The sequence below is a fragment of the Lynx rufus genome, unplaced genomic scaffold (assembly GCF_022079265.1).
Source record: "Lynx rufus isolate CCGP_SWC_20201006 ecotype Redwood Valley unplaced genomic scaffold, mLynRuf1.p SCAF_27, whole genome shotgun sequence".
Classification (NCBI taxonomy): Eukaryota; Metazoa; Chordata; class Mammalia; order Carnivora; family Felidae; genus Lynx; species Lynx rufus.
In genome coordinates this window covers 584,922-612,694 of record NW_025814842.1, presented here as the reverse complement: position 1 = coordinate 612,694, position 27,773 = coordinate 584,922, and the positions used below count along the sequence as shown (strand labels likewise).

The window sequence follows — 27,773 nt, the reverse complement described above, 5'->3', positions numbered from 1 at the left end:
GGATCCTCAGCCCAGGGCCTCACGCACGCAGTAGGCATTCAGGAGGCGTTGGCTGAATGAACCAATCCCGGGTCAGACTTACAAATGAACTCCCGTCCCAAACCCATCTTTGGCAGCAGGTGCCCTGATGACGCAGATGTCCCTTGGAGGAGATCCACCTCCTCTTTTTCCCGATTTTCTCCTTGTCCGGCAACCCTCTCTACCGTTCACCTCGTTTCCCAAGGGGCCGTCTCTAGAACTCGCAAGCGTCATCGCCCCACACCCCACGGGCAGGAACAGAGCAAGCTGAGAAAAGACACCATTTATTATGCGTTCGAAACATCACATGCGCTTTTAAAAATTTAAACTCTTTATTTAAACATTTCAATAGCATCTTATCAATTTGGTGGCAGCAAAAGCAGCACTACCAAAGACAAGTGTTTTGGAAAGCATTTACAAAAATACCGCGCACAAAGTCCTATCTTGCATCTTTAAAAATAAATATTCAAAATACTTCCACCCAACTCCCAAATTTAGTTTTATATAGGAAATTTTGATTTATAGATTTATCCCGTAATATATGAAACATCTGTATACATTTTATCTGACTTAACTGCATAGGCATTAGTTAGTCCCAATTCTAAGAAGAGTGAAAAAAATGCTACTTTGTGTAGTTTTTATGTATCTGAGGACTGTTGTGCAATATACATAAAACTCTTCAGAAAACCAGTCAGCACCATCATTTTCTTTTTCTGAAAATACAGTATTTATGAGAACACCAAAAGAACGGTCTTAACCAATAAAACTTAAATAATTTTTAAAACATCTGTAACACTTTAAGTGCCTTGCAGATATCTCATTTATAAAGTCTGCTCAGTAAAATAGTCTAAATATTAAATATTAACTATAAACAATGAGTCTCAAGGAATTGAGAACGGCCGACAGCCATAGTAAGAGGCAAATCCCAGCTAGAGGCGGGAAGAAAGTGCCACTGTGAGAAAAAGTATAACCACAAAATGTAATGGTTTCAAGAATTTGCTACCCTGAACAATCCCCTTGGATAACCGTCAGTGGAGGAAAAATTTTAGACTCGGAAAGACAGGGAGCAGGTTAGTGTTCAACTCTGCAGCAAAATTCAAACCAGACGCAGACGACACCCACAAGCCTGGGTGTCCCGGCTCCCTCGGACACTGCACAGACTCGGGGACAGCCCCCGGGGGGATGAGCCTCCTTGAGACCTGAGAGCTCGACTGACGTGTCCATTTAGATCCAGACCGCCCCCTTTCATGTGAGACCCCCCTTCAGCCCACAGTAAAACAGACTAAGCAGAAAAACACATTGCAGGAATTTCCCCACCTGGTGCGGGATAAAGGGAAAAATCCTACCCTGGAAAAAAGGAGTTCACAACCGAAACTTGGTGACGCGGTTTTTCCCTGAAAGAAACGTGTGCTGGATCGAACACATGAAATCGATCTGCCCCCGAAAGTCCTTGAGAAGGGCCAGTGAAAGGCTAGATATCAAAGCTTCAAACACTTCGACCTTTTAATTTCATTTGCTTCGTTCCTGATGTCAAGAAAATACAAGTATCAAGAGCTTCATGTTCAAAAACAAATCCCCAGAACAACACATGTGTCTTTGTGACCCACACATTCAAAGGAATCTCCACAGAGATCGGCTGTTGCTGGCAGACCTCGGTGAAACTACGCATTCGACATGCAGTGTTTTCTGTGGACAGGAGAGCAAGCAGGGCGTCCACTCCCAGTGGCAGTCGGTGGCGCTTATTTAGGGGTGACCGTATCCTGTTGCTCCGTGTGCCCTGGTTCACAAAGGGTTCCAGTGTGTCAGGCTGTCCCAGTATATACAAGATGTACAAGAACCGACAGCGGGATCTTTACTTGATGGGTTCTCCGTGGACTCTGAACCGATAAAGACACGTGTATTCCGGATGGCCCCAGTTAGAGAAAATCCGAAGTTCCACTATTTGGAAAGCTCTCTCGGGTCTTTTCTGGAATCACAAGGTGGGGAGGAAATCACGATTATCCACATGAACACCCCAAGCCTGATCACTTTCCCGACCACGATATTTGAGAGTAAGCGGTCAAGCTGGAGGATTAAGTTCTCAGTATGAACTAAGTCACGGATCCTAGGACACGTAGCTCGGGTAGAAACGGGACTCCTAGCGGGCCCCAGATTTACTTTCGGCTTCCGGCAACGGGACACATGCACGTGGAACCAAATATACGCTAAGAAGGCTCCTCTGGGAAAAGTCAGGAGGCTCAGGGTCACTCGCTCAGGCTGGTGCCCACGGACCCCACCGGGCAGCTTTGCTGAGGCCAGCGGGGGCTCCTGCCGAGCCGAGAGCAGGCGGAGCGCGGGTCAGGCCTCGGGAAGCTACGGGCCGGGCCGAGCCGCGCAAGTGCTTACCGGCGCGTGGAACATCTGGAGGGACTCCCCGTCTTGATCATATGTAAACCGTCCCAGGAGCCGTCCTTCCTCCTGGTGTTCGTTTTCTAGTCCCTGAGACCAAAGCCACACAGTCGTTAACAAATGGAAAAACGACACTGCTCTCCTTCTACACAATCTGGGAAGATTAAAGCAGGAATAAGGCCTTCTCCAGAAGACCTGGTAAACGCTGGGCATTCCACAACCACACAGCTCACGACAGGCCCCCGAGGGAGGTATTGTTCCTCTCGGACGTGGACAGGGAAAAGCACAGCTGGAACCGGCAAGCTAGCAAGAGAGGAGGGACTGACCGCAGGCACCCCTCTGTGACCGCCCGGCCCGCGGCGCTCCACACGCCACAGCGGAGCCCCGGGGCATCGGATGAGCCCGGGAAAAGGACGGCGGCTCAGCAGGCCGTGAAGCCGGAGGCCGACTCGCACGAGGGCAGACGGGGCGCCAGGAGCTAGTGTGGAACAGGGACGGGGGCTCGGTTTGGGAAGACGAAGTTCCGTGAGGATGGCGCGGCAGCGGCACGGCCTCGTGAACGCGCCGAATCCGCACGCTTAACGTGGCTAAGGGGTGACTGTGGTTTGTATTTTGGCGCATCAAGGAAGCAGCCAGTGGGAAGGACAGGCGACTGTCAGAGTGGGTCAGAGCGGGAAGGGACTTCCGTGCGAAGCGTGGAAGCAGTGGCAGAGGACGAGCAGAGGTGGCTACGTGCAGCATCGGGACGCACACTGGGAAGGGTGTCTGTAAGAGGGACGCGTGACAGGCGTTTCTATGTGGAAAGAGCTCAGATGTGCTTAAGGAAACTAAGACTCCCGGAAGATAAATGAATGAAAACAAAATGAACCTACAAAAGAGGAAACATGCGTGTGAAACACAGAAACGTAGACCAAGTAGGCCGTTTTTACCGGCCAGGCTAGTGGAGGTTAGGACCAGAGGGCTCAGTGAGGTGAAGCACTGGCCAGGGCATGCTCACGCCCCCCTTCCGCCCCCCGCCACGAGGTACACGGTGGTGCCACTGTGAGCGTCCAGTCTACGGGGGGGGCGGAGGGAGACCGCGGGTACGGCCGCCGGCCCCCAACACAGAAGCTGCGGCGACAGCGGGAGAAGTGGAAAGGTATGCGAGCGCCTCGCTACGTGACGGTGTTTCACGTATTTAAAGATGCGTACAAAGCGTTTATCGGCATCACAAAATACAAACTGTGCCGTCTCGGCTGTATCTTTTACAGGGAAAAAAGTGGACAGAGCAGAAAACGCCAGGATATGAACAATGAGTTCTCTGGGTGCTGGGATTCTGGGGGCTCTTTCTCCAACTTTCGTGTTTGGGAGTTTTCTGTAAGTTCAGCAGCGTATAGTTGTCACGCCTGCCTTTATGGCCGAATGGGCAAACGTTCTCTAGACACAGAACTCTCCGGGTCGGAGGGACTGGTCCTGAGGGCAGCACTCCCACAGAGCGGGGGGCAGCGAGCACAGTCCACGCCCACTGGCCTCCCTGAGATAGACTGGACCGTCTCCCTCCGCATGTAACCGGCTCAGAGCACTGATGGGGGGACAGGGGCCGGTGACACAGACTTGTGTCGACAGCCTTTTCTGGGCTCATCTGAGGGAGGTTCTGGAACTGAAGGGAGGGGAGAGCCGGGACGAGGCTCACTCACATAGACCGCGAAGTCCTTGGGGGCGCTGGTGATGTTGCCCGTGGGCGACAGCGTCTTTGGTATGTGCTCCAGAGTGAAGGTGGTCGGGTGGATCTCCATGGACAGCCTCACCACGAGGTACCCCTGGGAGCCCCTGAATGCCCAGCAGTTGCCCGGATAGATGTCAGGCTAGAGAAAAGGCAAAAACCGAAAGCTTAACACACGTGACCCTAGAACGGCACGGGGGCCGGGGTACTAGCTGCCTGCACGGTGAAGACCCCACGAATAATCTCTGGCTCCCCAGCACCTCTACTGACAGCCCACAGGCGGCCAGAGGGCTTGCTGCATGGGCATCACACACCTTCTGCACGGGCGACACACTGCACCCTTACAATGAAATAAACTAGAGAGAAGCAGCACCACAGAGCTCGTGACGGGGAGGACAGTGCAGAAGCGGACCCGCACGGCTCAAACCTGTCGTTGAGGGTCAACTGCAGGTTGAACGAGCCCTGAAGAACGTATCTGACAATCTGAAACTTAACACACAGCAACGACAAGATACTAGTAATACTGACGTAGTAATAAACAAACTTCTACACGGTAAACAGCCATCCTAAGCAAGATCAAAAGACAAAATGCGGAAAGGCCTTCGCAACTTAAACTCCAGAGGGTGACGATCTCCAGTATGTCAATGAGTTTCATAAAAGTTAAGGTAACCAGCGCCTTAAACGAAAATAGACAAGACAAACTCATTTTTTAAAAGAAGTAAATTTAAATGGTCCTCAAACATATGAAAAGATGCTGCATGCTATGTAATAACAATAGAAATACAAATTCAAACGACAGGTGGTTACCCTTTTTCACCGAAAGGATCAACAATAATGCACGGGTTTGACAGTGTCTGTCCTTGAACCGGGGGCAGCGTCGACTCTAACACACGCCGGTTAGAACGTGCCCCTCCGTAACCTGGCGCTATCCAGCACAGCCCGTCCCGGCATCTACCCTCTGACCCAGCTGCCCTCTGCTGTCCCTAAGATACACTGGCAAAATACAAAACGACACAGGCGTAGGGATATTTTTGTGAGAGAAGCCACCATGCCTGTGACGGGGGGCCTGGTGCATGCACTGTGCTGGCCAGAAAGCACCAAGTGAACGAGGCAGGGTCCCTGGCAGGCAGCTGCTCGTGAGCTGGAGCAGGAGGGGAAGGGACAGACACAGCGACACCTGTGTATTTGCTCACGCCTGTACTCAGTTTTGGTTGATCCCTCGTTCCTGATTTATGTATCCTCTGTACCTGCCCTGTGCAAATGGACTGGGACCTCAAGGGTTAAGCTCTGTGCACGGAGGGTGCCCTCACTGGGAACAGCTTCCCCAGCACCCTGGAGGGTGGCACCATTCAGTGAGCCCTGGCTGTGCCCTCTACAAGAAGGTCTGGGCCTGAGCCCTGGGGGGCTGGGGGACACTCTCTCGGCTGCCCTGCCTTGGTTGTGGAGGCAGGAGCCGGTCGTGTGTCTGCAGGCACCAGTGCCTCACGTGCAGCCTCCCCGTCCAGGTTCCCGTGTGGGTGCTCCTCACAGAGCAGTCCCTTCCTCACGCACGCCTAACACAGAGTGTCACGGATCCAGGCGGCGGAGCGGGCACGACTTCCGTGGGCCAGTGTGGTACCGGGGGGACGACAGGAACATCAAGACCTCTGAACTGTTATGACGGCAAACGGCCCCACCCTGCAGCCGAGGCAGCGCCTGCCGGGGTCCCGGGAGCACCCACAAACCGGTGCAGGGGCACGCGGCCGTCCGCCCCGCGCCTGGGGGTGCGCACCCGCCGTGGGGTCCACCCGCCCGCAGCGATGGGCACCCCGCCCGACACGCGCTCAGGACTGAAGGGAAGCCGGTCCCGCGCACCAGACCACAGCCAGGCTACCAGGACAGCACCCGGGCTCCGAAATGTTAAGTTTACCGATACTTAAATGTTCACGGTAATTCACGAATTCTCTAAGACTGGATGTGTTTCCAAGTGAAAGACAGCTATCCTGTGCACCGTTCCCACAAAAGGAATCGTTTGACCTTTCTTCAAAACTGTCCTTAACACAAGGCAGCATTTCAGAACTGAAGGGAAACCAACATACAGTTGAAATTCCTCCCCTGAGTCTTTGGGACGGACCACGTAAAACGGGCGCGGAGCAGCAGCGTGTGCTGAGGGCACCCCGGACAGAGGCAGCCGCAAATGCTGTGTGAGCACGGGCCCCCCAGGCCCCCGGGGCTCAGTCCCGCGGAGGCACCTTCCCTGAGGTGCGACCGTGTCCACCTGCTCTGCCTCTTTAAAGACCGAGAAAGCGCGAGCTTGTCTCACGAGGGAAGGTCCTCGGCCGTGAGCATGGCCACAGCGGAGCATCGCCTCTGCGGGGACCGCGGGGACAGGCTCGCGGACGAGGGCACACGAGCACAGCGAGGGGATCGGAGGTATCGGGGTGGTGCCGGGGGCTGTGCGCAGACCCCGGGCCGGCCGGCTCACCTGGATCACGACGCGGGGGGACTGGGAGAAGTACCAGAGCGGGATCCCGAAGAGGCTGATCAGTGCGGTCTTGGTCTCATACGTCTCCGAGCAGCGAGTGCTCAGGATGCTTCCACCTGAAAGCAGAGGTCGGAGCTGCCTGGGTGTCTGCACCGGCCGCCGGGAAAGCGGTCACGGGGGGCCCGTCCCCGCCGCGGGGGCTCACGTGCAGGTCTCTGTGTCCACAGGGAACCGTCTGCTCTGTGATGGGCCCCAGGCTCGCTCACTCTTCTGCCAAGCCGGGCATTCAGAGTCTGCAGCCGCTTCAGGACACAAGGGAAGCCCCCCCTGTCTGCACTATGGCGACTCTCAACGAGCTTTTGTTCCTCTTTCTAAATAAATGACAAATCGACAGGCACCAGAGCTGCCTGACAGGTGCGCAGGTGCGTCTGCTCTCAGAGGGCCTACTGTGGACAGGCCACAGCGATGGGACACGCTCGATCAGCAGCTGCTCAGGGAACGGCGGGGGGGGGGGGGGCGGCGTGTGCTACCAGGTCCAGGGGTCTCCTTGGAGTAACACAAATATTCTGGAGCGAGACGGCTGCACGACACAGTGACCACGAACCCGCCACATCAGACGCTTTTCAAAGGGTGAAGCTTAGCTTATGTGAATTGTATCTCCATTAAAAAGAAGTGTTAAAAAAAAAAAAAAAAGAAAGGTCCAGTTTGCCCCTCAACAGGAAACAGGGCAGACAGGATGCTGGTGGCAAGGCACGTGAGCTGGCGTGGGGAACAACAACAAATTAAAACGTCATACAAATGCAAATACAAGCTCCCGAGAAGCTTGTATTCTAAGAGGCCATGGCTCCCGAGTGTGGCTGTCCATCAAACCCCTCAGGACACCTACACAGGCGCGCGCGTGAGGGCACTTCCCCTGACCGTGGGGGGCAGACCTGGGCGCTGGGAACTCAAACAAGAAGAGAAAGTGATTCTGACCTCACTGATCAACAGACTTGAATTTCTGAACCTTTGTATTGTGCCTTTAAACATCCTATTCTCACTGAAAACAAAAAGCGTCCTTAAGTACAGACACTGTAAAAAACAGAGTCGACAGATGCCTTGCGTAGTGACAGAACCTTCAGTTCAACCTCATCAAAACTGCCCAAATTCCAAATTAATGACATACAAATCTGTAAGGATTAGTTATGCTTCTAAGAAAACAATGACCCAGCTGAATGGTTAGAAGAGCATTTCATGTCTCAGAATTGCAAATAGTTTCTTCATAAATCACTGAATTTCAAAAACGTGTTTATCACGATATTCTAGAACAGTCATTCTCAACAAAATACACACATAGAAGAGTCGACGGCCTTCCTGACTCCCATCCAGCATCAGAAGAACGTGGAGGACTTTGCTCGCAACAGAGGCTCCGGGCCAGCACGCGGCGCCGCTGCAGAGACACAGACGGCCGGCGTCATGGCCGCGGCTGCAGTGGGGCCAGTGGGGACCAGGCTCCTGACCAGGGGCGGCGCTCGGGTTTCCTCAAGGGCTGGGTTAGGGTAAACCGTGTCCCTGCTGCCGTGCAGGGCTCCCCGACGCTTGCACTGGCTACCACGTGGCAAGACCCTCTGTTTCAGGCGCCTGGGTGGCGCAGTCGGTTGAGCGTCCCAGGGTGATGGGATTGAGCCCCGTGTCGGGCTCCGTGTGGCTGTGAAGCCTGTTGAAGATTCTCTCTCTCTCCCTCTGCCCCAGACCACACGCGCACACCCTCGCTCTAAAAAAGAACCTCCTAAGAGAAAATGTTGGTCTGCTAACCCTTGGTCTGCAATTCCCACATTTTAAAAACTCAGAAAACTAAGATTTTCTCTTACACACATGGTGGCCAAACCTTCCCCGAACAGACATCATGTCACCTGGAGTCTCGACCTGTCTCGTGTGGCATGGACACAGGCCCATTTCTTCACAGAGACGCTCTGTGTTTGATCCAGGCGCTGTCCCGAACGTCCCCGAGGAGGCAGGTGACGGGAAGCGTGCGAACCACTTCACCAAACCACGATCCTCTTAAATTCTTTGTTAATTTTTTAAATTTAATTTCACTTTTTTAAGTGGGCCTCACGAAGCATGAAGCCCAACGCAGGGCTTGAACTCATGACCTGGAGATCAAGAGTCCCACGATCTACCAACTGAGCCCACCGGGCGCCCCACTAAACCGCAATTCTGTTCCTCCAAATACACCCGGGCCCTGAGCCTGGGCACGCGGGCACACAGCACCTCCCCGACTTAATGGACCACAATTTTCTCCTTGATGTCTTTGCGGAACCAGAACAGCATCCCCATCGCTCTACGTATTCAGCAGCCGTTTTCACGGACAGGTACCACTGGCTACGTCCTGTCTGTCATCTGTGTCCCCTACAGAGTGACAGCTCCCGTAGGGCCGGGACCCAGAACAGTCCTCACACGCAGCAGGCATTTAAACATCGCTCACTGGACACCTAAACAACACGTGTTCACGTATCGGGTGCTCTCGGAAACCATTTAAAAACCACTTTTCTGGTACCAATTTACTGTACTTCATTACTTAAAAAAAACACGCCTTACAACGCAAAAGATCGTAAATACTTAAGCAATATTTCTGTGGCAGTAAACTCTGATGTAGCTAGAAAAATCTAAAAGCTACTCAAATGCCCCCAAATTGGGACTTTGCTGATGCCCACAGTTACACGGGCTCACGCCCATGGACGTGTGAGCATAAACACCGGCCTTCTGTGGGAGAACCTGACCACACGCTAAATCAAGAGCACCGGGGACTACCCAGTTCTAGCAGGTTCGGGGCCAGATGGAATCGGGGCAGGTAGCAGCGGTCGCGTCTGCAAGCCCGCCAGCAGGTGACCACCGTGTTCAGTCTACTCACCACCAGACTCCAGGGCGAAGTCCACCATCCCGGTCTTATCTTGGGAATACAGCTTCAGGGCGTTGTTCACGAGGACACGTGCTTGCTGGACGGAGGCAACGTGCATTAGTGGGGGCCAAACAAGGCTCAGGTGTCGATAGAGAAATGAAGGCCCGATGTCTTACTAGAAAGGCATCTTCAGTTAACTGTAGCAGAATTCACAGGCACGGGGAGTGTCAGCCCTGCGCCAGACCACAGGGCCGCCACGTGGAGGTGGGACGGCACCACCCTTGACCCGGGGCTCACACACAGCCACGACGGTCACTGCTCCAGAGACCAGGCCCCCAGGCAGCGGCTGACCGGCAGCGAGAGCAGCCACAGCCCGCCGACCTGGCACCCTCTCCGTACCCCACACGGCGCCAAGCACCTCTGCGACCACAACCACATCCCTGGGGGACCCTGGTCGGGTAAGATCTCAGGATCTGCCAGCTCGGTAACCAGGTCATCAGTTCCATCACGATACACGCCTCAAACATTTCCCATCGCCTACTTACCGCTTCCGTTATCCCAGAAGCCCCGGCCTCATTCGCAGCAGACGGTGCGGTCTCAGGGCCGGAGACCTGCTGTGTCACAGAAGTGTGGCGGGTGACGCTCTCCAGCACCTGCAGCTCCAAATCCCGCAACAAACCCTGCAAATCACCCTTGCTGACGAGCCGGGAAGAAAGTTTCTGTAGCAGCCATTCCAGAGAACCGCCTTGCTCATCGGAGAACATGAGCTTGATAGTTTCTCTGACTTGGGCGTCCACCTAGTAAAATCATTAGTAAGCAGAACGTGAACTTACTGTTTTAACTAAACCATCTAAAAGCTTCATTTCTGCCACCTTAACACCTCGAAAGGACCACAAACCTTCTCCAAAACCCATAATGTAACTGTGACAACTTTCTCCCTTCACGTTAAACTCGAGGAGCTCTCCAAAAGCATTGGAATACGTTATAGGAGGGCCGAGGGAAGGGAGGCTCCTCCAACGTGGTCGCCCTGCACGCGCCCCTCAGCAGGCACTCACTGGGGGAGTGACTCATGGGTCAGGTGCACAGAAGAAGGAGCCCCCGCTCTGCAAACTCGGTGCGGTAAGGAAGCAGTCACGTAAACAACATACGTGTGACTTTCCATGTGCCAGAAATGCCCCCGTGCTCTCGCTCTACCCGCCCTGGCTCTGTGACGGATGCGGCACGGACGGATGCACAGGAGAAAGCACAGAGTCCCACAGCAAGGCCGGGAGGCCCACCTGGCCCCTCGCACAGCTCCGCAGCGCTCCGCACTAGGGACACCCTCTCCCGCGTGAACGGCGGCCCTCGTTCACAGGCCACAGATGTGCCACGGCCTCCAGCCCTGCGAGCCCTCCAGCACTAACCCTGCAAGGCTCCTCACGGCCTCCGCGGTTCCGTCTGCCTGCCGCTCTCATTGCTGCCGGGGGCCCCAAGCGGGCTGCTGCCAGGTTCGGAATTTGCATCTGTGTAACTGGCTGATATCCCAAGATCTCCCCCACGAGGGTGGAGGTACCCAGTCCCACCAGCCACAAGGAAACTGTCTCCCCGAGTCAGTGCTGGGGGGGTGGGGGTGGGTCTGTCCTCCCTCTCATGGCCACTTTGAGGGCCGAAGGACAGGTGTTCACTTTCGTCTGCAAACCCGAGGAGTGGAAACGAGTGACCCGCTCACATGCTTTGCCCACGTCCCCACTGTCTTTGCTGTGGCCAATGCCAGGAGCTCTTTGCAGAGCAGAGATGATTTCATCAACTGTATCGCAGACACTTTTTCCCAATCTACTGTCCGACTCTGACTTACGATAGCTTTTGCCATTCAAATGTTTCTTTTTCCATTTTCATGCAGCATAAACGTCTGGATTTCCTCTTTTGCATAAAGAAACTGGGGCCTGAAACATCACTGGGATATGTGGCAACAGGAAGCTAAGCGTCAGAGTGCCGTGCGAATCTACTCTGGTGAAAAGATGTACAAAATGGCCTGCCCCCAAACCAACACTGGCACATGGCCATCTGCACACAAAGTGTGGACAGATGCACACCTAGGTGCTAATGTGCTAGAGGAAATTCCAGGAGAGCTGAATATTAACTATTTTATGTTAAATGTTAAATGCTATCTTAAAGGTTTAAAACTTCAGATGTAGGGTGACTCGTGCGGTTAAGCGTCCGACTCTTGACTTCAGCTCAGACTGTGATCTCATTCATGGTTCGTGGGATGAAGCCTTGCATCAGGCTCTGCACTGCACTGTACTGACTGTATGGGGCCTGCCCGGGATCCTCTCTGCCCCTCCTCTGCACGCTCTCTCAAAATAAATAAATACGTACATAAGTAAATAACTTAAAATATAATAAAAGTTCTAAAGAAAGTTGAAGTTCATGAACATAAAAGTTCAACTATAGTGTTTATTTTCTATGATAAAACATTTTACAACTTGCCTTTCCGTGTATCGTGCTGACTTCCTCACAACTGGTTTTCAAATGCTGCCACCTGGACAATTCTGATCTCAGATGACCCAGCTCCAGTTCCAGCTGCTTAACCATGGAAAGGAGGTGCGGCTCTTCCTCAAGCCCGCTGGGAAATCGGGAGGAGGAAGGAAGTCAGGCGTCCCCAGTCGCACACGCTTAAAGTAAACGCGTGCGATAAACACGTGGAGGGACCCACAACCCCACAGACAAGTCAATACTGTAAACACAGCGACCTGTCCCACCTTAACATGGGAACTTAGAAGTTTCAAGTCAAATCCCAAAGAGACCTTCTTCCACAGCAGTGCACGCATGAACACACAAACGTGCCCTGGTGTTCAGGTAAGATGTCTAACACATGCTACTTACTCCCAGCGGCTGTCAGTAGCAGGAGAAAGCTCTCAAAACTACTTAGTACTTAAAACCCACATCTCTAAAAGAAATAAATAGGGGCGCCTGGGTGGCTCAGTTAAGGGTCAGACTTCAGCTCAGGTCATGATCTCGCGGTCCATGAGTTCGAGCCCCACGTTGGGCTCTGAGCTGTCAGCACAGCTTCGGATTCTGTGTCTCCCTCCCCCTCTGACCCTGTCCCGCTCGCCATCAGGCACTCTCTCTCCCTCAAAAATAAACAGGCGTTAAAAGAAGAATAAATAAATAAATAAATAAATAAATAAATAAATAAATAATAAATAAAACCTGTATCTATCTCCTCAAAACTATAAAAAAGACATCTAAAATCAGACAAATTTATCAACAACCATTACAATGTTGAACATGAAATTTTCATGCTAATGGAACAGGTAACTGAACTGAAAAACGTACGGCTTCAGAGTTTGTCTTAGTAATTCCTATTTTTATGTAGAAATTGTACATTATGACGCAAAATATTGTGATATTGTATTTGCTTAGAGGCAGCTGTGGTTGGTAAGCCACCAACACTACATGTCTCCAGGCAGGAGAGTCCGGGAAAACCATTTTAGCATCCACATATCGGCATAGCAACAAACCTTCTTGTGGAAATACAGGCTCTGAAATGGAATTAAGATGTGCTGTTAACACTCATATCCATCCTGACGGAAGGATATATGGGGTCTAAAATAGTGATACGGGATCTAAGAGCCAGAGACAGGAAGGTGCAGAGTTAGAACTCATCGTCTGGTCCCCCACGTGGAGCCACAGGAGTGACAGGAGGGACAGAAGGGCACAGGTGTCATGTCACAAACACAAATGGGGGGGGCTGCACAGGGCCCACATGGATAAAATTGGAGGGTGTGGAAAACGATGTGCAGCTTCCAGCGTATCAAGGGAAGGGAATGGCGTACTTCCAGAAGAATCCGGGGGAGCCGATAAAGGTGCCAGAGAAAAGGCCGGGGCAGTGAGGACCCCAACAGCATGCCCCCAGAAACTGCTTGGGGACAGGGCTGTTTAGGCGGCCAAAACACAGCCCAGAGGTGTGGCACAGCGCCCCCGTCCTGTATGTGAGAAGGCCCCTTACAAAAGGGCGGTCCTGGACGGCCAGGGGCGGCCCGCAGGAGAAGCTGCTGAGGCGGTGCGCGTCCAGGCCCAGAAGCCCACCTCCTACCGGGGCCCCGCAGGGAGCCTCTCTGTCGTCAGTGCCGCCAAGGGTCGCCCACCAAGATGCCGTGGGAATGTGTTCACCCACAAAGCCCAGTAACTAGAGGTGCACACGGGGTCCTGCCAATGACCGCTCTGTCCCACACAACAAGGAAACACAGAAGACAAAATTTTAATTTATTCAAAATTATCCTACCTAGCTGTTCTCAGCTTGGTCTGTTCTAATTCCTTCTGGATGGCCTAAAGGTGAGAGAAAGAAATCTGTTTATATACAAGAGTTACATACTAGCATTTTATAGATCAGACACTCAATTAACCATGTGTTTCCATATGAAACTACACATATTTATCTGTGAGTTTTCCCTTTAGTTCAAAGCCCAGACCTGCCTGCTAGCTGGCAGGGGAGGGATGCTTATTTTTTCAAAGAAAACTATTAACACACACACAATGTGTATTCAGAGAGCGGTGCCCGTCACATGGGACAGCCTGATGGATTTTCCAAACAAGCAGCTCCCGTAACCAGCACCCAGGACAAGGACTGGAACACTGCCACCACCTCTGGCAAGTCTTTTCTGAACGTGGCAGGATAAGGAAATGACAAACACACACACAAAGATGTGATGATGAACAGGGTCCGTCCAGAGACGCGGGAGCTAACGAGACCACAGCGAGTCGAGAACTGCGCCTCTTCAAACTGTAACCGAACGGAGGGGGGCGTCCTCCCGGCACAGAGCGAAGCGAAGGCCGTCCCTGCCCTCTCGCTTCCTTCTCCGGCTGCCCACCTCTCCTCAGTGCCACAGGCACCCTGGTCAGCGGGTGACCTGAGCTTGCCTGGCTCCCCTGGGCAGGAACACGGCAGCTGCCCCAAGACCCCCAGGGCTGCACCACGGCTCACGCTGGGTCCGAAGGTGCCCGCTGACCCTGAATCTGAGCGCCCCATGGTCTTGCTGGCTCAGATCACTGCAAACATCCTGGCCTCCCTCCTCTGCCTTCACCAATACCTGATAATAACAGCTCTTCCACCAGAAAATTAATCTGGTCTGTCAGACACAGTCACTCTGGGGGAGGCTGTGGGACATCGAGAAGAAAGAGGGGCCCTGGAACCTGGAGAGCCGGCCACAGCTCGGTCCCCCCGCTGCCACCTGAGCTCAGGGCCCCCTCAGACACCTCGGAGTCCGTGAGGCACACACGCTAACGCGATGACAGGGAGCTACCAGGGGTGGGAGGCAACAGTGAGAAAGATTTTTCAGTTTTACAAAAGACAACAGCAAGCCCCCTAAAAGAGGCACTTTAAAGGCTGAGGAGCGGGACAACCGGGGCCGACCCCGATGTCCTCTCACTGCTGGGGCCACAAGTGAAAGGTCGAGAATGCAAACCTCGGATTTTTCTGTCAGCTTTCCAAGAACGTCCTCTAGGTTTGAGATTCGCGATTCGTGCTCCCGGCGGAAGGTCACGGAGTCAGTCTTGGAAAGGATTGGAAAGGAACAGGAGTGAGCACACGGTAGAGGGGCGTTAACAAGCAGCCACGACCTGGCAGTCGTTTCTGTACAGAACCCCAAACACTCGAGGGCGCCCGGTCACGGCCTGGCATCCTGGGGTCCCTCAGGGTCCTCACCCCACCCTGAACCCCGGAGCTCAACACAGTCCCACTTCTCCAGATGCGAGCGAACACGTGGACGCCTTGCGACTCTCAGGGGACGCTGCACGGACAGCCCCTGCCATGTGAGCCGCTCCCAGTGTGCGACACACCGCCAGGCGCCACACGTGACCTGGCGGGAGCACTTCCCCACCAGGCTGCGGAGCGCAGCCGGGAGGAAAGGGACAAAGTGCTGCACAGATGAGCTCTCCTCTGCGCTCACAACACGAGAGACGAGAGACAGTTGCATCAGATGAGAAGAGTTTTCCAGCACAGGTGAACCCCAGAAAACTGCAGTTCACACTGCACACAGGTAAATACTGGAAAATGGTGTAAGACGAACCCGTGAAATCTGTACGTATGCTAATTTATAACCTAAGTTTAATAAGATGAGCCCAGGATGCACAAAATTTGGTCATCTGTACTACACTAAAACGGATTCTTGGGTTTGTCTGTGGGTTTGTTGTTTTTAGCTACCATTTCTTTTCTCCACAAGAGAAGGAACTAAGTCATAGGCAAAGGAGCTCGCCACTGTTTTATCAAGGACTTCACGGTCCTCTCGCCCCGCGGTGGTGACAGTATTTCAGGCTGCCTCAGCTAGGAGCACATGCTACCTGATGGGACTCTGCTCACCCACAAACGTTCTGCCCACGGGGACAGCTGGACTGTTGTAGGTGGTGCATCACGGATCCAGTCCAGCTATCTTGTTTTTCAAACCGGCATCTCCCTCGAGACGGACGCGCTTCAACCCTTCCCACTATTCCCGTCCCGTCTGCAAAAAACGGGCCAAGTTCCCATTCACCCTTTCCATCTACAGAGTTCTCACCTGGCCAACAAGAACAGACCAGTCATAACTGTGCCAGCGGGATGTGACTGAAGTCATCCCAACTTTATGGTCAAGAAAACAAAAAATAAGCAACGACTGAGGAATCAATGAAGGACGCCAATGCTCCCTGAGCAGGTACAAACACTCCAAGCATGGCAAGCTGGGGACAAGCTGGGGGCAAGTGGGAGACACGCTGGGGGACAAGCTGGGGGCAAGTTGGGGACAAGCTGGGGGGCACGCTGGGGGCAAGCGGGGGACAAATGGGGGGCAAGGTGGGGGACAAGCAGGGACAAGCTGGGGGACAAGCTGGGGAGCAAGTGGGGGGCACGCTGTGGGCAAGCGGGGGATAAGCTGGGGGGCAAGTTGGGGACAAGCTGGGGAGCACGCTGGGGGCAAGTGGGGGACAGGCTGGGGGGCACACTGGTGGCAAGCGGGAGTAAGCCGGGAACGAGCGGGGGGGGCAAGCGGTGGGCAAGGTGGGGGGCACGCTGGGGGCAAGCGGGGGCCGTGCAGAGAAGGTGCAAACTGCACCCTGTCACCTGAGCGTCCTCCCATGCTATCAACACATCACAATGAAAACTAGTGATGTTCCTCAGGCCAAACCAGAGTTGAGAAAAGGGTCATTCACTCCACTAACATTCCTTTTGGTCCCCATCAGGTGTGAGAAGACAGTGACTTGAAAGGTGGGTGGGGAAGGTGGTGGGCGGGGCCATGGGGTGGGCAGTGCTCCCCCGAGGCCAAGTGTGGGGGTGCTGGCCTTAGAGACAAGAGGCAGGCTTGCCCAGGGGCACGGCAGGACCAGGTTCCACGCAGGGCCTTGGGGGTGCCCAGGCTGGAGGCCAGCGGCACCAGTGAGGGAGGGGAGATGGGCTCACACCTTGACTCTGGTGCTGAGTGGGGAGGGGCTCTTGGTCAAGACCAGAGACGTGAGGGAACAGCAGGTTGTTAGGGCAAGGGGCAACCGGTATTTGAAAGATTTCAACCCAAAGCATCTAAACACTGAATAAACACGCATGTTGGAACCTAAGAAAATAAACATCAGCCGTGGGGAGAGTGGACTGACAGGTCTCTCCTTGAGAATATACCAAATAAACAAGACTCTCTTCAGGGTTCCGGACAGAGAAGCAGCTACTCTTAACCGCTTGATGACCGCGAGACATTTTACATCAGACTTGAACTTTTCAAATCAGTGTTGACAGGAAGCGCAAAGCAAATCCCTACTGAGATGAAACGTCACTGAATTGTGACAGGCCATTTTCAGATTAAGACGCAGGCCAGGAGCCACCTGCAGAGCGGGGTACCCGGGCACGAGATCTCCGCGCTGCCCGCCGGAGCTCCCGGTCACGGGACAGCACACGGCTCCCAACGACCGATTGGCACGGCCACCTGTCCCCTCCGTGCCTCTCCCACTCTTCATCCCCACGAAGAGAACAGACCCTGGGGAACTGCTGGGCACAACCTCGGAGCCCGACAGTCCGCCAGCACGTGTGGCCCCTGAAGGCCGCCCCACCGCTCTTCTAACCAGGGACAGGGTCCCGCCGCCGTCTCCGTCCATCTGGTCCACCCGCGCCTGCAGTCTCCGAAGCACAGCTGCCAGCTCTCGGAGCTTCTCGTCGTGGCCGTGACACTGTCCAGACAACGAGGCCACCTGCCTTTCCACCTCGCTCATCGGACGCCGGGGGAAAGCCTCGCCGCCGCCCTACAACAGGGACAGCAAGTTCCAACCGCAACACAAATGGAGAACTCCGTCTGGCGTCAAATAATCTGAAGCGCAGTTTTGAGTCAAAAGCACAAACCAAACACTGCAGTGAAAGGTCCCCTAAACGCTACGGATACACAACGTGACGACAGCCGTCATCAGGGATTTTCCCCACGTGGCAGACATGCGGGGGTTGTATTTTCTTCTTCATACACTCTGTATTTTCCAAAGTAGTAAACGCTGTGTTTTTTTTTTTTAATTAAAATTAACGGAATGAGAAAATTTAAATAGGCATTACCCAAACTATCTCCGAACATTTAAGGAGCAAGTCTTAAGCCTTGCCTATCTGATGTTTAAACATACTTTCTAACACAGGGCAGGGCACCTGTTCCCAGCAGTACGAAAACCTACTGGGAGGACTACGGATGGGGAAGGCCGGAGAAGGGGGCTTCCTGGGTGGCTACCTCTGGCGGCTGGCTCAGATGAGGGGCATCAGGTGTGAAGGTGCCCTCAGGGATGTCCACCCTCTGGGTTCCGTGCGCACGTGTCCAGTTGAACACAGGAAGGCCTGACAGGAAGTGTCCCTGGCCACACAGGGACAGACCTGCACCTAGAAGAGGAGAGAGACCAGCTGCACGTGTATGTGCAGACAACGCTCTGCACAACGTGCACTGAGGTCCGCACCCCCTTCCCTCCTTTCACCTTTACGTGTATCCGTTAATCATCTGAGGTAAGTAGGTCGAATTCTACTTACCTAGTAAAAGTAATAATGGAATGAACAAGATTAAAAACTTGCAAATGTTTCGAAGGCACCTAGGAATAAAAAGAAAAATATTACCTTGGGAAAAAGAAAGGGCAGGATCGCCATTCCATTTTACCTCTCTGCGTAATTTCATACCAAATAACCCCACTCTTATTTCAAAATGAAAGTCGACAGTATTAGAAATGCAGTTACAGCTGTCTGTCTGTTTGCAAAGTAGGCTCCACACCTAACGTGGGGCTTGGACGCATAACCCAGAGCTCCAGCGTCGCAGGCTCCCCGACTGAGCCAGCCAGGCACCCCCTCGGTGCCTACAGGGGAGCCTGTCCATAAAATGATGTCTCCTGGCCCATATTAACCACCGACTATATTCACTAACTCTTGACATGCAAGGTGCCACGCAGGGCACTAAAGAGCTTTGGTCACTAGCCACACTAAGGTCACTGGGAGCTGGAGGAACTGCCCGGTCTGGCTCCCAGTCCTGACCATCCCCCTCCCGACCTGGGTCACCCCTGTGCTCTAAGAATGACAGTGCCTTTCCTTTCTCACAGAAGTGGTCTGAAAGATTAAATAAAAACATGAGAGCACTTTGTAAACTATGAGGTGACACAGGGGTGCCCGGACGGCTCAGTGGGTTAAGCATCCAACTCTGGATTCCAGCTCAGATTATCATCTCACAGTTGGGAGACCAAGCCCTGCATCAGGATCCTACTTAGGATCCTCTCCCTCCGCCCCTTTCCCCCTCAAAGGCGTGTGCACACACGCGTGTGCCGTCTCTCAAAAATTAAGAAATAAAAATAAAGTGATATAAAATAGGCAAGACATTAATATACTGAACTATAAAAATGTAAACAGAACATAAATCATTATAAAACATCAAATCAGGGGTGCCTGGGGGCCTCAGTCGGTTAAGCGTCTGACTTAGGCTCAGGTCATGAATAAACATTAAAAAAATAAACAAAAGAGGGGCGCCTGGGTGGCGCAGTCGACTGACTGTCCGACTTAGGCTCCGGTCATGATCTTGTGGTCTGTGAGTTCGAGCCCCGCATCGGGCTCTGTGCTGACAGCTCAGAGCCTGGAACCTACTCCGGATTCTGTGTCTCCCTCTCTCTCTGCCCCTCCCCAACTCATGCTCTCTGTCAAAAATAAATAAACAGTAAAAAAAAATAATAATAATAAAAACAAACAAACAAAAAAACCCAAACAAAAAACCCAACAAATCAAATTATGTCCTGCAATTAGCACAAGGTCAATATTTTATTATAAAAATTTTTTTAACGTTTATTTTTGAGAGAGACACAGTGCAAATGGGGGAGGCACAGAGAGAGAGGGAGACACAGAATCTGAAGCAGGTTCCAGGCTCTGAGCTGTCAGCACAGAGCCTGACGCAGGGCTCGAACTCACGAACCACGAGATCATGACCTGAGCCGAAGTCGGACACTTCGCTGACTGAGCCACCCAGGCATCCCACAAAGTCAGTTCTTTAAAACACCAAGTTGAGGGGCGCCCGGGGTGCTCAGTTGGTTAAGTGTCTGACTCTTGACTTTAGCTCAGACCACGATCTCATGGTTCGTGAGTCTGAGCCCTGCATCTGGCTCTCTGCTGACAGCCTAGAGCCTACTTGGGATTCTCTCTCCCTCTCTCTCTGCCATTCCCCCTTTGCTGTTTCTCTAGATAAATAAATTAAATAAATAAATAAATAAATAAATAAATGTTAAAAAACAAACAAAAAACATTGAGTTGACATGATACTGGTTTTCTTACCTTGTAAGAAGAAACACATTCAGCCAAGAAATCAAAGTAACAAACTGGTACCATCCAATCCCTAGCCACCAGAATATTCCAGAGGCTGCCTTCCCTAAAAGAGAAAACACCAAACATTCTAAAGAAATGGTCTTTGGGAAATCAAATTCCTAAATAGACAGTTTTCGTGAAGGCCAAAAGAGAGCACAAGGCAACGTGCAAACAAATATCACGTAAGTATGCTTAGATGAAATTAGGGATGGCGCACATTAAGACGCCGATCGTCACGGCAGGAATATCCATACAGTCAAACACAGGGACGTCATAAGCACAAAGCAATATGGAATGCTGACAGAGCCGCAGAACAATGATAAAAAGGGGAAACCCCAAATTCATGCATTCTCAATTACAGTTAACTCAAGCAGCTAGACTTAACACAGGACACAACACAGAGGAGAGACGAAGACGCTCACACACCCTCACACACCCGAGAACACAGTGTGTTAGCACTTCTACGCAACCGAGAACGAAACATGTTATGTCAAGGATCAAAGCACGTAGCCCTGAAACGAAACTTCCGTCTGGTTAGGTAAGTCATCTCTTGCAGGCGCTGGCTGCCCAAAGCCCTGGAGAGAGCGCTAACACAGAGAGCCAGAATAACCACCTGGAGCAACCACGGCCAACCAAAGGAGCGACAACAGTGTCTTCGACACAAACCATCCGGAAGCTCCAATCCTCTGCAGCATCTGTACCAAGAGGTGACCTGTGATAGACAAGATGCGTGCAAGAGGGGCACACTCAAAACTCACACCCGAAAACCAGCTCTCCGTAGTTACAGTACAAGAAATTCCCACTGGGATCCATTTTACCAAGACTCTCAAATGAGTTACGTCAAGAGTCTCTTCTCAAGGAGAAGAAATAATCAACTATTTAAGTCCGAGCGAGATTCTGAAATTCAATTATGAAACGCTGCCGCATTCACTTCCTCCCAACGCAGGCAAGGCAGACTCCCCTACAGAAAGCCCTGAGGGTGGCGGGCAGCTACCCCCACGCCCACCGCTGGAGCTAACAGATAAAATCTGTGGACACCAGCAGTTTAACGTGCTCTAGGTGAGACCACGGTGGCTCCAAAACCATAGACTTGGTCTTCACTTGATCATTCTACAAGTTAGCACTTTCTAGTGAAAAAGTATTTTGGAATGACAAACGGCAGTACCACTGGGTAACAGACTAACATGATAGACTTTGGTTATCAAACACCACGCATCTCATAAGGCAGAAAAACTGCTGAAAGTTATATACGCATTTGCGTGTTGACTCCTGACGCTGTTAATTCTAACATGCCTGAGAGGAAAAGAAACATCGTTGAACAGGAGTTTTTAATCTATCATTTTATGTTTTATTAACAGGTAAGAGGCCATTACTTTTGAAGTTTAGCTTAAAAAAAAAAAGTCTAAAAAAGGTGCCCCTTTAGCAAGAAACTTAGGGGTGTAAGTTAGAAAACACGTAATTGTGCACGCACACCTCCTTGCCGCAAAGGCTCAGGACACGGCGGTCACGGGAGCGATGCACGGGGCAACGGCTCCTACTGAGCTGCACCCGGGAGGACGACCAGCCTTTCTAACCCGTCGTGTCACCTCAAGCAGGTAACTTCTCAGACGTTTAGCCTGTACTCGATACGTTCCAAAGGAGCTTCCCGACAGAGACAGTCTCTGTATTTCAAGCTAAAGTCAGTACTCTTCCTGTCAGTTTTTACGACACAAACAAACAAGGAGCCACAGCATTTGCGAAGAAGAACACGATAAGAACAAAACAAAAAGGTATGAGACACAACCTGCGTAAGAAAAGACGTGCCAAATGGCCCCCGCCACCCTCTCTGGCCTTGAGGACCGCAAGCGGATGTCTGTGTGCGTTTCAAGGAGCTTCTTCCCCTCACAGTCATCGCCTGTGGGTGGTGGTGACAAGCAGTTAATTTGACAGATTACCACGCAGACCTGGTCAATCTCGACTGTGCACAACAATGGCGGTTTGAAAACATTAGGAAACTCAATTGTGCAGGAAAATACATACACGGACATGTCACAGCAAACGCAATCTGGGGCTGCCGGCGCCTCTTGCGAGGGGTCGGCCCGCGCTAACCCGCGAGGGCTGCGCGCCGGGGCGCCGTGGGGCCGTGTCGGCGGCCTCGCGCCACCACCTGCGGCAGCCCCCGCCAGTGCCCAGCGTCCCACGCGCGGCGCGGCCATACTTACACGGGGACTCCCCGTTTACACTGAGGCGGCCGTCCTCTCTGAGAAGCCCTCCTACATCCACTGTGCCACAGTGACCGGAAAGAGCTGCAATACACGCAAAAAAGGCTCAGAGACGCTCGCGGAGGCGGACTTCGGGCCGGAGGGCACGCGAGGCCAAGCCCGCGGGCCTCAGGCCGGCCCACTGCGCAGCCGCAGCCGCGCAGGGGAGGCGGGGCGACGGGGCGCTGCCAGGGAGACGCTCGCGCGCGGGCCCCAGCTGGCCGAGCAAGGCACCCACAGCCAATGCAACAGAGACGGACGGGCCTGCTCAAGAACGGCCGGAGACCACTACCTTCTAAGTGCCATTCAAATAAGCTACTTCTGCCTTCAAGAGGGAATACGAATCGAAAGTGGAGGACGTTAACTTTTTAAAAAGTGACTTGAAAAACACTGAAGCGCTGGTCCGCTTTCAGAAAACAGAACCAAAGCAGCACATGTTAGAGAGTTCCATAAGCCCCTCGTAGGAAGACCCGAACAAAGCACCACGAGAAAGTCCGCGGAAAGGGCGTGAGAGGAGCAACGTGGCGAAAGCGCCACGCAGGAAAAGCGGTGTTTTCTCCACCTTGAAAGCATGATTAGGTGGAAAAAGGAGGAAGAAAAATTATTTAAATACCTTTTGATTCATGGCTTTTTGACTCATAGCTTTTTGATTCACGATCTTTTGATTCGTAACTTTTCAATTTGTAATTTCCTGATTCATAATTGAGCTTCATTAAAACCACTCGGAAAAGGTGGGCTAAGAATGACGACAGGGATGACGAAGTGTCCGCGGCCAGCCACAAAATCCTATCCGTGTGGAAAGAGGCACCGCCTATTGAAAAACCGTGAACAGAGTTATTTCTTCCCACAGGGCCAACATCTACTCCCCTGAAAAGTCAGAGAGCCAAATTATTCATCTCGGGAAGAGCAGAACCAACTCTTCAAAGGTACATCAGAGAGGACTTGGGAAAAGCCCTGACGACAAATGTCACCGCCTCGCGTGGCACATGTCACCTCCTGACAGAGGCAGAGCGACACGGCAAACCTGTAACGGCGAGCCCAATGCCAGATCTCTGGCCCAGGCGAGCCTGCACAAAACAGCCAGTCTGAGGTAACTGCACCCCAATTCTGCTGACGTACACCCCAAATCTACATACTGCTCGACAGCCCCTCCCTTAACTGGCCTCTGGCCCGCCCAGTTCACTCTGTCACCTGCCTACAAAAGGACCATCGGATACGACCAGCAGCTGCAAAGATGCCTGCGCCAGAAACCACCGGCAAGAGCGCCTGGGAGGAGCAGTTAGATTCTGGAACAACTAAGCCAGCAATCCTCAGCGGTCCTCTCTGCTTTTTATCAGGGCCTAGAGCTTCAGAAGATACGACATGATCTCTGCTGTGTCCATCCTATTAACCTAAAATGTGCAGGGCGATGGTCTACAAGTTCCAGTTGCCGGAACTCTGCATTCCTGACAGCTCCCCTCACACGGAGACCCGGTGGCAAGGCCAGGGCCTGCCCAGAAGCGCTTCTGAGACCGGTCCCCGTACCGCCCGGTCAGGGGCCCTTGCGCCAGCATGCGGCAGGAGGCCAGCTGGGACTGCTGAAGTCTGGGTGGGTGTGATTTTAAAGAAATAAGATGAGGTGTGTGTTTTTTTTTTATGGAGGCCATTTGTGGCCTAGAGTCCGGTGCCAAAAGCACCGTGGAACCCGTGGACCGTGGTCGGTCCCCACTCTGCTCACTCTCCTGTTCTACGCTCCGGTGAAAACTGGCTACAAAGCTCCGTACAAAGAGAAAAAACCTACTGAGAGGTAATACGTGGTCTGGTTCCCTGATAATCAAAAACACTGAAACTCCATTTTTTACCCACCAAGTTGGCAGAAGTTTAAAAGGAAAAACGGAGCCCTGGCGAGAGCACACGGGGCGGGGACCCGCATGCTGCCGTCCTGGGAAAACAGTGCGGGTCAGTCTCTGGGGAGTCAACTGGAGAATCTATTTAAACTGAAACTGCACATGGGGGCGCCCGGGTGGCTCAGTCGGTTGAGCATCCGACTTCGGCTCAGGTCATGATCTCACAGCTCGTGAGTTCGAGCCCCGCGTCAGGCTCTGTGCTGATGGCTCAGAGCCTGGAGCCTGCTTCTGCTTCTGTGTCTCCCTCTCTCTCTGCCCCAACCCACTCGCATTCTGTCTCTCTCAAAAATGAGTACACGTTAAAAAAAAAATTTTAACCTGAAACTGCACAAAACCATTTTCTTCCCAGAGTGACATCAATGTAGGAAGCGCAAGTGGAAACGGGTTTTAACTACTTAATTGCTAACTGCGGCATCTTCAGGACAGAGGCTTCTCCTGACTTAGGGTCCAGCCCTCGTGTCTCAGCTGCCCAGCTCAGGGACGGCGCCTGCAGCTGGCCCGCCACAGCTGTGTCTACACTGCATCTGCTCGCTTGGTGACAGCCACACCCCGCCTGGTGGCTCCGCTGCACTCACCCAAAGGAAGCAGGCATTTAAGTCCTTCTTTCTCTAGAGCCTGAGGCTGGTCCAATAAGCAAAATTCTGCTGTAAGCCACCACGACAAGTGACAATTTTTCAGAGCAGCGACCTATCTTTAACTTCTACCTTTTGTTGGGGGCTTTATGCGTTGCCTTAGGCAAGACAGAGACTACAGAAGAGTCTGTTTCCAGATCCCCTGGGTGCTTCCCTGGGAACACAGGAAGGACTCAGGTCAGCCTGAGGCCCAGGAAGGCCCTGCGGGCGCTAGGCTCCTCCCAAGCTCCCAGCTTCCTAAGGGGACTCCAGTCTGGCCCTCTGCACACACCCCATCAGTACCCTCCTCTGGAGAGGACGGCTGGACGTCCCAAAGGAAAGACGTCCGAGCCTTTTAAATGTAAAGCCTTTTTGATGTGAACCGCATCAAGGGTGTACGAGTTCTCCCGAACCTCAAAAGGTCCAGTCCTCAGAACCCACATGGCTCTGCGGCCTTGAACGCACCCGTTCTGGTTTTTCCACCGCACGGAAGGATCTGCCCACGTACACACATAGGTACGCAGAAGGAGACACACCCGAAGAACGCTGCTTTTAAAGGGATACAAACAGAAAAACCTGAATGTCTGTCTGGATACGAAACTGATGAACTAGACTTTGGCACGTGCACCTAGTATCAGAGCTGTCAGAAATCAAGTCACTCTCACTTGGCACATAAAACGAAGAAAGATGCATTTAAGACAAAACAGAGCACGTAATTCCATAGGTACAAAAAAGCAAAATTTAGGTGGGAGTTGCACAACATTGCGAATGTACTAAAAAATGCCATTTAATCGTCAGCTGTAAAATAGTTACTGGTTAATTTTTGAGGTTGTGTGCATTTTACCTCATTTTTAAAAGCAAAAGAATCCCCCATGATCTACTCCTCTCAGCACCAGCTCCTTCTAGAAGGGAGACCAGAGGGGGTGGAGGAGGAACAAGGAAAAGGGAAAGGAACTTATTTTAGCTGTACCATTCCAAAGTTTTACAACAAGAACATAATTACAAACAAAAACACTGACACAAAACGAGTGTGGGGTTAATTCACGCAGCGTGGTCTGGACCGGGCGATCAAGGGAGAAGCCTGCTGGCCCCACCGTGTAGCGGGGTTAGCTCTGGGTGGAAGGGTCCAGGAGACTGTAATTCTCCTTGTGCATCTCTGTGGTTTCCAAATGTTCTTCGATAGACACTTTGCCCAAATAATGAGAAGTACACGTTTGTTAAGAGTAGTAAATTAGTGTCGGTCATATGATCACTGTTCTAATTTAAAAGAACAAGGCAGGTAATAAACACAGAAGCCCGAAGCAAATAAAAATGTGTTTTCTCCACAAAAACATTCAAGACCAACTCCATGAGAAAGTGCAAGGGACTCCCTGCGGCGACTACCAGACCCGCACTGGCTCCTCCATCCGAGCGGAGCTCAGGCCGCTGGCCCCTACCTATAGCGTCAGGATGAGGACAGGTGGCTGTGGGTAACAGACACACGTGACCTCTACTATGCTACGAGGGAGGGGCCATCCCCACTAGTATGTAAGCACCGTCGCCGCACCAGGCGATGGCTGTGGAACGCACTTCCACTTGAAGAACGACGTTGTGTTCCACTTGGTGGGTGACGGCGGGCTTCAAAATGCAGCCTCAATGTAGCCACACACACAGCACCTTTGATGGTGACACAGAGTTTAGTCAGGTGCCGGGCTTTCCCCCGGATGGTGAGCCCACAGGAAGTGGCGTGGCATCTCGGGGACAGCGCCCTGGAGGCACGATACCCGGGTCCAGGTGCTAGCCCCGTCCCTTCCCAGCGAACTTCCTAAGCTAATGCCTGGTGCGCCGGTCTAGAAGACATGCATGGCCACGCTGCAGGGGGCTGCGGCGCAGGCCAGAGCACCAGGGGCGGAGAGCGCCCCGTGACACTGGCTCCACAACCCGGAAGGTCCAGGAACAGAATCCTCGTGTCCGTTCGGCCCCTCCCCCTCCCCTTCGACCCATTCTGCTAGGTTAGAGCCAACAGTGTCAATGACCTACAGTAGACAAAACCAGAAACTTGAGCCACAGGGTAAGATGCTAAAATGGGAATAACTCTCAGTCCTGGGACCATCCTTCATTACCTCAAAACAATCATCTGAAAAGTACCGCGTGCCGTTACATGCGGGGCACAGCCGGGAACATGGCGAGACACAAATGACGGGCCACCCTCCTGGCCACTGGCCCTGCCCTGTCCTCCCGAGGAGGACCTTGAGTCTGGCCCAGCATGTGGGCACTTGCATTAAACAGAGGAGTGGCGGAAAGCTGGGGAACAAGGCCATGGCTCCCTGGCCTCTCCATGCTGGAGGTGAGCGGGAATCACGGGGCAGGAGTCACGGACGGAAGCTGGCCGGGGATCTGCAGCCACGCTCCCCTCAGGGGCCCGGGCCAAGAGTAGAGCCGGAAGTGCCAGGCCAGGAGGAAGCCCGCAGGCCCGCCTGGAAAAGCCACGCAGCCCTGGCAGCTCTGAGAGGCAGCCGAGCGCCTCCAGGGCCGCCTCCGAGGACCTCCCTGTTGGAGCGGGCGCAGCCGAGACTCAGAACGGGGCCCACCTCCACCGGGCGAAGGGCCACTGCCTCCCGCGAGGGCCTCCCCCAACGACTGCCCCCGCCCCGTGTTCCAGCCGAACCGTCCCTGGAGCGGAAGTAACAGCACAGACCACAGAACACACTTTGCTCATCTCCTGCACATAAGCCCCTGTGGCCGTCGAGGCCAAAGCACCACCACGAAGCTGTTCCCGCCACACGTGGGAACGCCTATGATCTCGTGGGAAAATAAAGTGGCC

At 52.9% G+C, this 27,773-nt stretch overlaps 1 protein-coding gene across 10 annotated transcripts in view; it reads right to left on the bottom strand.

The window, feature by feature from the left end:
• Positions 1 to 331: 331 nt before the first annotated feature.
• SUN1 (Sad1 and UNC84 domain containing 1) overlaps positions 332 to 27,773 on the bottom strand; it is a 52,697-nt gene continuing 25,255 nt past the window's right edge. For 3 of the 10 annotated variants that reach the window (XM_047089393.1, XM_047089391.1, XM_047089392.1), the window contains exons 7-23: positions 23,087 to 23,284; positions 22,435 to 22,518; positions 22,017 to 22,127; positions 20,847 to 20,945; positions 20,204 to 20,297; positions 18,434 to 18,492; positions 18,144 to 18,289; positions 17,503 to 17,679; positions 14,895 to 14,981; positions 13,715 to 13,758; positions 11,917 to 12,052; positions 9,996 to 10,247; positions 9,463 to 9,547; positions 6,573 to 6,688; positions 4,083 to 4,250; positions 2,404 to 2,496; positions 332 to 1,984 (exon numbers count right to left, since the gene is read on the bottom strand). In XM_047089393.1, the coding sequence (XP_046945349.1) occupies positions 1,871 to 1,984; positions 2,404 to 2,496; positions 4,083 to 4,250; positions 6,573 to 6,688; positions 9,463 to 9,547; positions 9,996 to 10,247; positions 11,917 to 12,052; positions 13,715 to 13,758; positions 14,895 to 14,981; positions 17,503 to 17,679; positions 18,144 to 18,289; positions 18,434 to 18,492; positions 20,204 to 20,297; positions 20,847 to 20,945; positions 22,017 to 22,127; positions 22,435 to 22,518; positions 23,087 to 23,284 (2,063 nt within the window). In that variant the 3' untranslated portion in view covers positions 332 to 1,870. The remainder of the gene's footprint in view (positions 1,985 to 2,403; positions 2,497 to 4,082; positions 4,251 to 6,572; positions 6,689 to 9,462; positions 9,548 to 9,995; positions 10,248 to 11,916; positions 12,053 to 13,714; positions 13,759 to 14,894; positions 14,982 to 17,502; positions 17,680 to 18,143; positions 18,290 to 18,433; positions 18,493 to 20,203; positions 20,298 to 20,846; positions 20,946 to 22,016; positions 22,128 to 22,434; positions 22,519 to 23,086; positions 23,285 to 27,773) is intronic. The other 7 variants (XM_047089396.1, XM_047089398.1, XM_047089397.1 and 4 more) reach the window with 4 other exon arrangements.